The sequence below is a fragment of the Struthio camelus genome, chromosome 3 (genome assembly GCF_040807025.1).
Source record: "Struthio camelus isolate bStrCam1 chromosome 3, bStrCam1.hap1, whole genome shotgun sequence".
Taxonomy (NCBI): Eukaryota; Metazoa; Chordata; class Aves; order Struthioniformes; family Struthionidae; genus Struthio; species Struthio camelus.
The window spans coordinates 42389816-42403958 of record NC_090944.1 but is presented as its reverse complement, the minus strand read 5'-3'; the positions used below and the strand labels follow the sequence as shown (position 1 = coordinate 42403958).

Below are 14143 nucleotides of genomic sequence, written 5' to 3'. Positions count from 1 at the left end.
AAGCTCCTTGTAGTTCTCCAACAGCAATGGCGTAGTCAAGCAGTCATCCCTGTGCCTCCCTCACCTTTCTGTCCCACCCTGACCTGCGCCTGCCTGTTCTATTCTTTCATGATGTTGGTGCAACTCGTGACTCACACCCACGCACGCCAAGGGCTGCTGGAGCTCTTGGCCGATGCCCGTTCTTCCGACGCCCTCGACCCGGCCGCCCCCACTCGCTCGGTCAGGGCTGCGGCTCGCCAACCGCCTGAGCCGGCGGCAGGGGCTCGCGGGCGCCGCCGGGCGGCGGGCGGGGCGGGGCGCGACGAGCCCAGCCTCCCTCCCTCCCTCCCTCCCTCCCTCCCTCCCTCCCTCCGCGGCGGGGAGGGCCGCGAGGCGCCCTTCGCGCCGAGGCCGCAGTCCGCGGCGGGGAAGCCCCCGGCGGCTGCGCGCCGCTGCCCGCCTCGGCGGCCGCGCCCTTTGCCCGCGCTGCCTCTCGGGGCCGGCGCTGCCGGGGCGGAGCCGCTGGAACGCTGGGAGTGGTGACGTGTCGCTTAGGCGCCGCCCCCCCCGCCCAGCCTATATAAGGGGAGCCGCTCACGCCGTCGGTCTTTTTCGCTCCGGGTTTGCCGCCGCCGCCGTCGCCGCCTGGCAGGTGAGGCGCGCCCGCGCGGGGCAGGCCGGGGGGAGGGGGAGGGGCCGGCGGGGCCCCACGCGGCGGGCGAGCGAGCGAGCCGTCGCGCGCGCGGGGGGCCGCCGGGGAAGGGGGATCCGCGGGGTGAGGGGCGGGCGGCGCTGGGGAAGCGGTGGCGCGTCGCCTCCTCGTCGCCGCTGGGGCCTGCGGAGCGGCGTGGCCGGGCGCGCGCACGCGCTCTCGGAGGCGCGAGGCGCCCGCCGCTGCCCCGAGGGCCGTGGCGGCCGCTGGCTGCGAGGGGGTGGTCGCGGGCAGGGGAGGCGGCGTGGGGGAGCCGGGCCCGGGAGCGCGGGCGGCCGGGTGGTGCCCCGGGCTGGGCGGCGGTGGGGGGAGGGGAGGACGGGGTGCGCGGAGGAAAAAAAAAATGGCCGCTCGCTTTTCCTGCCGGCTGCGAACTTCACAAAATGGAGGACGCGGCGGCCCGGGCGGGGTGAGTCACACACAAAGGAGCGGGCCGGGCCCCGCCCTCCGCCGCTGCCCGTCAGCCGCCCGCGCCGCCGCCGCCGCCCTGCTCCCCGGCCGCCGGGGGGTAACTCGAGCCCCGGCCGCGGTGCGGGGAGAGGAGGGGAGGGGGGCGACGAGCTGGCCTCCGCCGAGGGGCCCCCGGCCTGCTCCCGCCCGCCGGCTCCTCCCCTCTCCCGGCGGGGCGGAGCCGCGGCCGCGAGGACGCCGCGCGTGCGCGCGCGGAGCCGCCATCACGGTCTGGTGCCCCCTTTCGACTGCTCCCCTGGGTGTCACCGAACGGGGCTGCGGTGGGGAAACCTGTGGTCGTGACTTCGTTTTTACTTCTTTGTTTGTTTGCTTGCTTTTTGGCTTTTAGGTGTCGATTCTCTTTTGCCGAAAGAAAGAGCTTAACTAAACATCCAAAATGGGAAAGGAGAAGACCCACATCAACATAGTCGTCATTGGCCACGTCGATTCTGGCAAGTCCACCACAACTGGCCACCTCATCTACAAGTGTGGTGGCATTGACAAGAGGACCATTGAGAAGTTCGAGAAGGAAGCTGCTGAGGTTTGTGGGCCTTCAACATCCAGCAGCACGTAAAGGGAGCGTGGGTGAACAAAGAGAAGTTCAGTCGCAAAACTAAGCTGATAAATTGCGAATGTACTGTTTTGCGGGCCGCTGGTTTGAAATTGTGCCCATAGTTGAAAAAGCAGTAGTGTTTGTATCTCTTGAATCTGCGCATTCTGTTAGTTGGCCCCCGCTCAAATTATTGATGCTGAAACGAGCAGAACAGAAGAACAAGTAGCATCTACATAACGACGGTAACGATAGTCTGGGATTGGAGCTAACGTGCAGTTCCCGTCTTAAGTCTTTGTGTGCGTTTAGTTGAGGATAAAATTAAAGCAGTTGTTATGATTGCTCTTATACCGGAAAATCCAGGAGTGCCTGCACTTCAGCACTGGAGCTTGTAGAATGCTAATCTTAAACAAATTATTCATCCTTTTTCTATGTAATATTGGAGATCAGGTCTTAGCAAACATTTTACACGTGAAACATACTAAAGCTAGTGTGAGAAGCAGTTTAGATGTTTGATTGTGGCGGGGATTGCATTACTAAGAAAAGAAAAATTTCTGAAGGACACTTGATAGGAGAGCTTAGCTTTACAAGGTTTAACTTGTAATGTGTTAGTACAGTTAACAAGCTGTCAAGAGTACTAAAAGTGTCAGCAGGTTAAATAACAAAACGAGTTGGCATCTGTCACTAGTAGTGCCAGATGAATCTAGGCCAGAGTTTTGTAAGCAACAACACTTACCAGTATAAGCTACTCTTATTTTTAGATTTTTGCCCTTTAGGTAGTGTCTCTCAGTTCGTGATTTTTCTGAACAAAATTAAGTACGTATTTCAAAAACACTGAATTTTTTTCTTAATCGATAGATGGGCAAAGGTTCCTTCAAATACGCCTGGGTCTTGGACAAGCTGAAAGCTGAACGTGAACGTGGTATTACTATTGATATTTCCCTGTGGAAATTTGAAACAAGCAAGTACTACGTCACCATCATTGACGCTCCTGGACACAGAGACTTCATTAAGAACATGATTACTGGAACTTCTCAGGTATGTAAATAGAACTAAGGATTTTAGGAGCTTGGGAGTGGGGTGTTTTTTTTGTTTGTGTGTATCTTAACACACAGACACGTATGTAAACTTCATAGTTGATGTTACTATTTTTTTCTTTCTTTCTTTCTTTCTTTTCAAAGGCTGATTGTGCTGTCCTGATTGTCGCTGCTGGTGTTGGTGAGTTCGAGGCTGGTATTTCCAAGAACGGGCAGACCCGTGAGCATGCCCTTCTGGCCTACACACTGGGTGTGAAACAGCTGATTGTTGGTGTTAACAAGATGGATTCCACCGAGCCACCTTACAGCCAGAAGAGATACGAAGAAATTGTTAAAGAAGTCAGCACTTACATCAAGAAAATTGGCTACAACCCAGACACTGTAGCTTTTGTGCCAATTTCTGGTTGGAACGGAGACAACATGTTGGAGCCTAGCTCTAACGTAGGTTTGACGTTTGTATTAAGAACTTAATTGATCCTCAGTAATCTTATTAGTTCATGTAATAGTAAAACATGCATATGTTTCGGTAGTTTAAGTTCAGTTTGTGGGTGCTGAGCTCAAAATCGGATCGTGCCACTCGACAAATTCTTAGTCTAGTCTTATGTCATCAAAACCAGCAGATAATTTATGGCTGGGCTGTTTTTATTACAGATGCCCTGGTTCAAGGGATGGAAGGTTACCCGAAAGGATGGCAATGCCAGTGGAACCACCCTCCTTGAAGCTCTGGATTGTATCCTGCCACCAACTCGTCCAACTGACAAGCCTCTGCGACTGCCTCTTCAAGACGTCTACAAAATTGGCGGTATGTATTCTTGCACCATTAGTTTCTTACTTGCTAGCAGCAAACAATAGATGGGGCAGAAATGGGTTTGCTTGCCTGAAAACAGGAAAATGTGGAATGTTTGTCTGAAGCCCTCTTTTTGCAGAGGGGCATCATTCAGAGCTGAATGACTAAAGTCACTTCTTTTTTACAGGCATTGGTACTGTACCAGTTGGCCGTGTGGAAACTGGTGTTCTGAAGCCAGGCATGGTGGTTACGTTTGCCCCTGTTAATGTTACAACTGAAGTAAAATCTGTTGAGATGCACCATGAAGCCCTGAGCGAAGCTCTTCCTGGTGATAATGTTGGTTTCAATGTTAAGAACGTATCTGTGAAAGATGTTCGCCGTGGTAACGTTGCTGGTGACAGCAAGAATGATCCTCCAATGGAAGCCGCTGGCTTCACTGCACAGGTAACTTTGCAGCTGTTGGAAAACGTCTGAAATGTAGCTGCGGATTGTGAAATAGAAAAAGCAACGTTCTGCTAACTGTAGGCTAAGCTAAAAAGGAACAGACTTGTGTTCTGAGACTTGATTTACTTTAAGCAGATACATGGAAGTTCTTTCCAAAATAACTCATGGTCAGCTTGTGCTTTTTTGGTTTCCTAGGTTATTATCCTGAACCACCCTGGCCAAATTAGTGCTGGTTACGCTCCTGTGCTGGATTGCCATACTGCTCACATTGCTTGCAAATTTGCTGAGCTCAAAGAGAAGATTGATCGTCGTTCTGGCAAGAAGCTGGAGGATGGCCCAAAATTCCTGAAATCTGGAGATGCTGCCATCGTTGATATGATCCCTGGCAAACCGATGTGTGTTGAGAGCTTCTCCGATTATCCTCCTCTGGGTAAGGGATCCTCTAAGATGATGTGTTAAATACTCACTTTAGTCACGCACTCTTTGATTTCTCGAATCTGAAAGTAGCCCGTTCTGTATTTTACAGAACGTGGATTGATAGCTGTAACTTCATAGAAACTTTTAAAATGGCACCAAATCTTAAATAGGTCAGGTAACGCCTAGGCACTTAGGCAATTGAATGTCAGTCTCCGTCCCATCCGGTTTAGCTGTCCATGAATAGCATTTGCTCTCTTATCCAAAGGTGTGTGTTGCTGCTATCTGTGCAGATTAAAAAAAAACGCTCAGGGTATATGCAGCACTAGGCAAAAGTTAAAAACATTTTTTTGTTTTCAGGTCGTTTTGCTGTGCGTGACATGAGACAGACGGTCGCTGTTGGTGTCATCAAGGCAGTTGACAAGAAGGCTGGCGGAGCTGGCAAGGTCACAAAGTCCGCCCAGAAGGCCCAGAAGGCTAAATGAAAATTCTGTACATCAGCTGCCACCTCAGTCTTAATCAGTGGTGGAAGAACGGTCTCAGAACTGTTTGTTTCAATTGGCCATTTAAGTTTAATAGTAAAAGACTGGTTAATGATAACAATGCATCGTAAAAGCTTCAGAAGGAAAGGAATGTTTGTGGACCATTTGTTTCGTGGCAGTTTAAGTTATTAGTCTTTAAAAATCGATAAATTTTTTAAAATGGAAACTTGACCAAAAACCTGTCACAGAATTTGAGACCATTAAAACAAAAGTTCAATGCTATGTCTGTGTGTTCAGTCATTGTGGGATACAAAAGGATGACTCTTACTTTAGTGTGTTCAGAAATTGTGAAGCAAACATGCCTATCAGTTGTTCCTGAAGAGTAGAGTGAAAATCAGCTGCAGCTCGATTTTTAACTGTATCTAAGCCTTAAGTAATTTCACTTGTGTGGTGCTTCTTTAGAGATGTTTGCTAAATTGGATAGCATAAATACCAGGTAACAATTGCGGTGTTCTGCAATACGTTGAGTAAACCAAGAGAACTTGGTCATTTGAAGTGGAAATAGTATGGACAGAAACACATTTAGTCTTGGAAAAGCATATTCAAGGGTTAGGCTTCACATGACTTTTATACATACGGTTTTCTAATTTTCAAAATTTTTTTCTGGGAAAGTAGCTTATAGCTCTTCCGAGATTAAAAACCATTTAGATAAAGTATTTAAAAGGTAGTAAGACATTTCATAGCTAAATTTCAAAAGAAAGTTTTGTGTGTCTTTTTAGAAGTACTCAGATGCCTGCCTTGTCAGGCAATCTCTGACCCACCATTATAGCATCTTGCTGTGTTTTTGGGAACAAACATGAGAGAGAAGTAGCTACTTGATGGACTTCCACCAGTATGCTGTTGTTTATGCCTGTCCTGTTTGAGTTTGAGCTTTTGAACCTACCTTTGGGTAAAGATGTTTTTAGGCTGTCTGCCTGAAGTACGTACTGTTAGGTTTCCCAGAGCGATGCGATAGATTCCTACTAGTAGTAGTATCAGCTTGAAGTGATACGGCAGGACTGTTTATTTGTTGTCATTTTAACAGTGCAGCTAAAGCTTCAGATCAGACAAGGATCAGTTGAATTGATTTGAACTGGAACAGGTCAACAGAATATTACTGCTAGTTCCTAGATGAATAATCAATCCACTGCAAGTAAAACATTTTGGGTGTAAGGAACGCCAGGTATAATAATGATTTGGGGATACAATTAAAGACTGACATTGAATGGATGAAAGGTAAACAGTTAATGGATAATCAGCAGAGCTTGCTTACACAATGATGCAGTTTTACTAACCTGTTACCATTTCCCCACAGCCTCCCTGCATCAATACCAAAAGAATTCAGTATTTCTGAAGGATGATTGGTGTCATGACACCAGTATGTTTATTCTTACCTGTAATGCGCCTTTTCTAAAATGAACAAAAGCACCCTCAGAATGGCTGTACTGCTCTGGCATTTGGTTTTTTTCCTTTCTCCTTCAGCAATCTGCCTTGTTTACAGGAACTCATACTAATCCTGTACTGCTTGAATAATCCTAAATTGCTATTGTTTTTGTGCTTTTTTGCTTTGATTTGATGGGAGTTTTTTCCCTTCTCTGCTCAAACTTCCATGCCTTATTACTGTAAAATTTTAAAGGATTAAACCCCTACATGTTTTTTAAAAGTATAAATATGATGGAAGCAAGGGCTAGAGTGCTTGAATCTGTATGGAAGGTTGATGGAATTTAATATAAAAAAAAAAATCTCAGCTTCATAATAGTTAATTTGTTCTGAAGACTTAGTTATCCCCAAGACAACAGCAAGATTATAATTTAAAATCTAGACAGATATCTTTACCATAATAGTCAAGGTGTATCTTTTGCCAAGCTTTTGCATGCCTTTTCACTTAAACTACTGACTTTGCCAAGAGATTCCTCTCCCTGCCCCAAGTAGAATTTTTTACTTTGCTGAACCTATTTATTTGGGATGAAAGGAAAAAAGGGCTTTGGCACAACTGCATCTTCTGTGTAGCTAAGCATCTGTTTAAAGTTTTGCAGAAATTCTCAAAAGTCAAATTTAAGTCTTCAAGGGGTAGTAAGATGCTGGATGTGGACAGCAATGGCATAAAAATGCAATAGCCCGTTACCACTCTGTCGTCGTTCCGTTGTGTTCTTTGGACAGTATTGTCTTAAGCTGGGAGTACTTGCTGTATTACGCTTTGGAAATTAAGTTGCAATAAGAAACTGATTCAAATGGCAACCTGAAGGCAAATAAAGTTTGAGTAAAGATTAAGCATTTGAAATGTACCTGAGCGTAAGCAGTGGAAGGTGAAGAAAGGGGGCAAGACAAAGGCCAGGTATATGGTTACTGGAAGAGGCTGTTTTCTGATCAGCTGTAAATCATAACAACTCCAGAACGTGGAAGCCACAAGAGCTGCTAGGTAGATATTTCATAAATAAAATTGCCTAGCTGATCAGATATTAAAAAAAAAAAAATCAGAAAGGTCAAAAACTTTAAAAAAAAAAAAAAGAGGGAGGAGTTTCTGCCTCTTTTAGGGGAAAGGAGAACGTTTCAAGCCTAGAGCAGCAGGCAATAAACCAGCTAACAACACTTAAGTCTCTGCCTATAATACTAACAATTGCTTGCAGTTACTTAAAACCTCAGCTTTACACCAATTCTGCTATTTTTGACTGTTGTAGAGTAGTTTTGCTTTCTGTGCACTAATGCATTACCATCTCAGTTCTTCTATTAAGCTTTGACTACGTGAGGGAAACTGTTAGACTTTTGTAAACGAAACTTGGGAATTAAAACTACTTTGGTCAAACTTCTAATAAACTTGAACAGTTTCAGAACTATATTTGACTTTTGCCTGATTATTTCTTTAAGTGACTTTCACAACTGTCCTGAACTCTCTTAATACTGTCCTATAATGCTAGTCATGTTTATACCATTTTGGTATGTTTCCACAGTTGGGTAATGTAGCTAAATGTTAAAATTTTCTAGAAAACTGGCTAGACTATTAACTTCATTTAGTCCATTCTAAAGTTCATCATTGACAGTGCGGACGGAGCTGGACTAGAGCAAGTATAATTACCTTCCTCATTAATGCATGCCTTGGGATTCTGGAGGGCTTTTAGTACATCCGCAAAATGGATGTCACTGGGTACTTTGGGGCCCAGATACTTCCATGCTACGAAGCTTTGTCTGCTTTGGGAAATGGAGCCACGCAGTCCATAACAGCCCTAGCCAAGTAATTTCTTGTTCAGGAGTGTTTTCCTATGTGAACATTTGAGGGTGGAACGAAACTGGCTCCTACCCTAAGATATTTTAGTTCCAGCTCAAACCCAACTCATGCTAAGGCGATTACCTCCGGAATATTTGAATTTTACTGAAGTTACAGACAAAAGATGAATTCACTCATTCTGACTGCACTTGGCTAAACGTATGTTAAAAAGTATTGACAAAGTAACTTTGGGTTGAGTTATTGATTATTACTAATAATTTCTCTAATACATATTTTTAATTTTTGATTTGATCAAGGTAAAACTGCCTGTATGAACACCACTAGCACCTTTGTGCTGTAGAGCAATAATCCTTTTTTCCTCATTACTGCTAGATAAAACTCAGTAGTTAAGAACAGCATTAATTTGGCCTGGATTAAAACCGAACTCATCAGGTTTTTCACTCTCTGCTTACATATTTATGCAGTGCCTGGAAGAGCTTTGGGAGGAGGGCTTAACGGCACAGTGCTGGGCAGAAACATGACTTAGCATGGATTTGCTAAAGGAATGTTTCATTTAAATTCCTTATCTGGCATGTTTTAATGGTGAGGCGTAATTATTGCAGTATTAACTGAATGTGGTTAAGAAGAGTTTTGCAGCAGCACGTTTACAGCGCAAGTCACAGTTACTTGATGTTTGGGAACTCAGAATTAGTTCTGAAATTCCCTTTTTTTATTAGAAGGGTACTATAAAATATTCTAGAACATTTTTACCTGAGCCTTAGCACCGCAGCATTCTTTTTTCTCCTGTATGTCAAAGTATTCAGTGCCTCTTTTAGCTTAATCTCCTGAGAGGTTAATAACAGGAATTTAGGTTTTCTACACAATTGAAAAAAAATCAAGTTCCAGTTCCCTGACTGGCCAAAGAGAAAAAACACATAAAAGTTATTGCCTTGCCTCATTTTAATTACAACAGCTCAGTCGTTGCAATATTGGCTGAGCCGGAATGGTAAGCGCTTAGCAAGATAACAAGATATTAGCTGCCTGCCTTTTACGTAAGGGAAGGGGCGGGGGGGAAAAATCGCAGTTAGCTCAACTCCACTTAAAAAGGTAGAACTGGAAAAACATCTGGAACACCACAAAAGCAAATTCATCCAGATGGTAACCCCAAACGTGGCACTGGAGGGGCACCTGATGCTCCCTGCGCCCGGGGTGCTGCTGCTGGCCTCTGCAAGGTGCAACCCCAGCTGCTCTGAAGCCGTTTCTACAGGTCCCTTGGCAACATTCCCTTCCTCTCCCAAAAGCAAGAGCGCTTAGGACCTAATGATGCCTTTCTTGCTCTATATAGCATGAGCAAAACTTTTTTTTTTTTAAGTGATTTTTTTTTTTTAAGGGATTTTTTTTTTTCCAAAGGTTTTCTTCGCCAGCTGCGCTGGCGTACAGTTCTGTGCCTGCCCCACCACAGTGGGCCACCCATGGCTGGCCCCAGGAGCGTGCACCTTGAGGAAGGCCCTCTAAAATACAAGTGCTAGACCACAGCCAGGGGATGTTCAGGAGGATGCATACTAAGGACCTGCGGGTGGTGGGGTGCATAGGTCAAGGTAAATATGAAGGAAATAATAAGGAAAAAGGAAGAATAAGGGAAATAAATAATGCTTCACCAATCTGATAGTCTTCTATGATGGGCTGACTGGCTGGGGAGAGCAGTGGATGTTGTCCACCTGGACTTCAGCAAGGCTTTGGACACTGTCTCCCATCACATCCTCCTAGGTAAGCTCAGGAAGCGCGGGTTGGATGCGTGGACGGTGAGGTGGACTGAGGACTGGCTGAATGGCCGAGCTCAGAGGGTTGTGGTGAATGGCGCAGAGTCAAGTTGGAGGCCTGTGGCTAGCGGTGTCCCCCAGGGGTCAGTCCTGGGTCCAGTCTTGTTCAATGTAGTCATCAATGACCTGGAGGAAGGGACAGAGTGCACCCTCAGCAAGTTTGCTGATGATACTAAACTGGGAGGAGTGGCTGACACAGCAGAAGACTGGGCTGCCATGGAGAGGGACCTGGACAGGCTGGAGAGGTGGATGGAGAGGAACCGCCTGAAGTTCAACCAAGGCAAGTGCAAGGTCCTGCACCTAGGGAGGAAGAACCCCAGGCACCAGTGCAGGCTGGCGGTTGACCTGCTGGAAAGCAGCTCTGCCGAGAAGGACCTGGGAGTGCTGGTGGACAACAAGTTAAGCATGAGGCAGCAGTGTGCCCTTGTGGCCAAGAAGGCCAACGGTCTCCTGGGGTGCATGAGGCAGAGTGTGGCCAGCAGGTGGAGGGAGGTGATCCTGCCCCTCTCCTCAGCCCTGGTGAGGCCTCCCGTGGAGTACTGTGTCCAGTTCTGGGCTCCCCACTACAAGAGAGACGTGGCACTCCTGGAGAGAGTTCAGCAGAGGGCTACAAAGATGATGAGGGCCCTGGAGCATCTCCCCTGGGAAGAAAGGCTGCAAGAGCTGGGCCTGTTTAGCCTGGAGAAGAGAAGATTGAGAGGGGAAATCTCATCAATGTGTACAAATATCTGAAGGGAGGGTGTCGAGAGGATGGGGCCAGTCTCTTCTCCGCGGTGCCCAGTGACAGGAGAAGAGGCAACAGGCACAAACTGAAACACAGGCAGTTCTGTCTGAACATGAGTAAAACTCCTTTCCTGTGAGGGTGACAGAGCATTGGAACAGGTTGCCCAGAGAGGTAGTGGAGTCTCCTTCGCTGGAGATATTCAAAACCCGGCTGGACGTGATCCTGTGCTATGTGCTCTAGAGGACCCTGCTGGATCAGGGAGGTTGGACTAGATGATCTCCAGAGGTCCCTTCCAACCTCAACCATTCTGTGAAATAACTTCACCTATGTTCAGTATACCTGATTTGATTTTGTTCGGGGAGAGGGGCAGAGACTCACAAATGGGTGTCTTTGTGGCTATACAACCTTACTTAAATGCTTGACGTGAAGGTACATAGGCCACTTCATACCCATTTTGGTTTCAGGCCACTATCATTGACTTACTGTGGCAATTACCACCCGCAATGAAGTCATAACCTGCTCGTGTGCTACGCGTTAAACGAGCCAAACTTGCTAATACCTCAGGCAAAAAAACTCAAGGTTCAGTGTAGCTCCCTACTGCCCCACCTCGTGTGTGGGAGCTGGTCACAAGCAAGAACAGGCACGCAACCGCTCCTGCGAATGCTGGGCCCACTGCCGGTCTCAAGGCCGCAGCCATGCTGATGGCCACATACAGGTTCTTCCGGGAGACAGCGCCAGCCCGCATTTAATGTAGACGTCCTTCCAGTTGCAAGCCACTCAATAACTTGCGTGTGAGCCTAAGCCAAGCCTTCTGAACGCATTAAGCCCTTGGAGGTTTTTTTGCTGCTACCATGACTGCACTCATTTCCACAGCCTTTGATTCTCACTGCTCAACACGATCATCCCTAATGACAACTCAACAGCATCTGGGGCAACCCAAGGTGGGTTTGCCCTGAGCTACATGCAGGCTCCCCTGCTGCTGTTACCTTTGCGCAGGTGGCCGCAGAACTTACACGGCCTTGTTTCAACATGCTTTGCAAGGTTGCACTCAGCTTGACTTCTCACGAGGCTCGTTTTTTACCTTTCTGCTTCTTGATTTAAAATGCAGCTTGCTTTGTTAGTCAGCCAGCTCTTTCTCCCCAGCCCCTTTAAGGCTAGCACCTCTCCCTCTCTCTGAGGTCCTCCTCAAGGTAGCTGTTGTCCTATTAAATTCAAAGCCCCTTTTTGCAAGAATTTTCTCTCCTTATTTCCAAGGCAAATTCCTAATAGTATTACAACCTTTGAGTTTAAGGGATTCCAGACCTCCTTTATTTTCGAGTCCTGGAATCCTTCAAGTTGTTCGACTGCACCAAAGACTCGTGTTTAGGAATCTGGCCTTCAAAAATTGCAACCCTTAATAACCAACTGTAAGTAAAATGGAAGAATACACAGCATTAACTGTGACCACAGAGAGTAACATTGGACGGGATTAGCATTTCTTCTGTAATGCTCCCCTGCCCAGGGAGGGCTGAAATAGCTTCACTTCAGGAGAAAGGAGAGAGCTCCCAGGGCACAAAAGAGCCAAAGGAAAGCCTGGTAGATGGAAAAACTGTATCAGTTTCCAAAAGACATCAATGGTTTTTTCAGCCTTTTGTGAATCCTGTCTATTCCCCTCAGGTTACCTCTACATTAAAAATTAAACACATTACGTCCTTTTTTTTTTTTTTTTTTTTAAATGACGCTACTTTCCCTGCCTGCATATCCACAGTTATTTAACCCTTTACGCTTTAAGTATTTACGTAATTCAATTTCGCCAGCTTCTATACCCTGGTTGGATGACAGTTAAACACGTATTTTCCTCAAAAGTTGCCAAGCGAAATCTTGAGGAGCAATAGTGCTCTAAACAAAAACCGCAGACCAAGCCCCAAACAAGAACTAACTCAAAAAACACAGGGCTGCGCATTTTCAGAGGCGCTTGGGAAGTCCTTCTGCCGCCGCCGGCCAGCGTCGGGGCCATCCGACGGGCACCGTGGCACAGGCAGGAGCCCCTCCGCCGCACGGCCGCGGGGGCCCAGGGGAAGGCAGCCCCGGCGGCTCCTCCTGCCGAAACTGAGGCCTCTTGGAAGCGTGGATGGGCACGCGGGTCCGTGCTACAAGCTAGACCCCCTCCAAAATGCCATTTAAATCCCAGCCCAATCCTCGGCAAGCCATTACCAAGTTTAGCAGTTCTAAGTTTGTGCAATTCCCCCCGCCTCTTCTTTTGTTTTGACAGTGAAAGCTTAGATCCCTTCAAGTTAAAAAAAAAAAAAATACCCTTTGTGCCTCAAACTCATGCTTTCAAGGACATTAGTCCTCAGCATGCTAGCTAGCATGTACCTAGCTAGGGCTTCCTCCTATCTCTTCTGAGCAAAATAGCCTGGTAAACTGACAGTCTTTCTGCAAGACCACCTCAACCCAGCCCTGCACAGACATAAGTTGGGGGTTTAATATGCTTTTTTTTCCCTATTGTGCAGTCACTGAAAATAACTGAAGCCAGCTTGTCCCTAGCTCAGGGTCCCATCTGCCTCGTAGGCAGCGGTCACGTTCACCTTTTCCCTTTCGGCCCAGTGAAATCTGAATTATTCAGCATCACCACAATCGAGCCACAAGCGAGCCCGTTTTACCATGCCACATCCCCGCCAGGCAGTGCTCAGAGTCGCAGGCCGAGCGGGGAGCACCGATTTCGACCCCGCGCCACCGGGGAACCCAACGCAGTGCCCTTGTTCCCCTCCAGAAGAGGTTTGTTGCAGCTGTGGTGGAAAAATGCATAGCTGTCAGCATGTGCACGAACACCAAAATTAAAGGGTACTTCAGGGGTGAGGGAAAGTAAAGGAGAGAGGGCAGGGATGAGATGCTTGCTGAAAACTAGTTGCTATTTAAAGGAGAGTTTCAGACTCTGCTCATCTGCAGCCACCTAGGCCCATCTTAAGCAACACTCCAATTTTTTCGTTTTATATACACATATATTTTATAGATATAAATAAACAAAGTGCCTGCTTTCTCTTGTTTACAACTATTAGTGATTGAAGTCGTGTCATTCAGGACATCATTATTAAAAATCTGCAGTTACTGTTTTGAAATTGTAGTCTAAGCCAGTTCCTTAGTAAATAGGAAAAACAAATCAAATGACTTGAGTATTTAGTTCTATAAGCTGGAGTGTGGCTCTGCTAAAAGGACACGGGTATTTTGGAGAAAGAAGTGTAGGCTTGCTTGGCATTAGAGTTGTCTCTGTGTAAAACAAGCAGGCACTTAAATGGCCTTTCCCACAGAAAAAAAGAATACATGAATTTAAGTGTAATTATAGCCCTACTGCTGTTTGACTTTATTTCTAGTAATAATAACTAGCATTATGTAGAGTGTTGCTAAGGTGCTTTTATTTATGGACAGCAATATTCTAATTCTCACAAGAACAGGGGGGGGGGGGGGGGGGGCGCTACGTGTGTTGGCACAGACTACAGGGAATGGGGATAACAGCCCCAAATGAA

General features: G+C 46.8%; 1 protein-coding gene across 1 annotated transcript; it reads left to right on the top strand.

The window, feature by feature from the left end:
* The first annotated feature begins 347 nt into the window (after window positions 1-347).
* Window positions 348-5137, top strand: EEF1A1 (eukaryotic translation elongation factor 1 alpha 1). The gene is made up of 8 exons (XM_068937558.1): window positions 348-631; window positions 1491-1682; window positions 2550-2729; window positions 2873-3169; window positions 3380-3530; window positions 3703-3959; window positions 4155-4389; window positions 4734-5137. Exons 2-8 carry the CDS (start codon window positions 1539-1541, stop codon window positions 4856-4858), a joined length of 1389 nt encoding a protein of 462 aa, XP_068793659.1. The 5' UTR covers window positions 348-631; window positions 1491-1538; the 3' UTR covers window positions 4859-5137.
* The last annotated feature ends 9006 nt before the right edge of the window (window positions 5138-14143 follow it).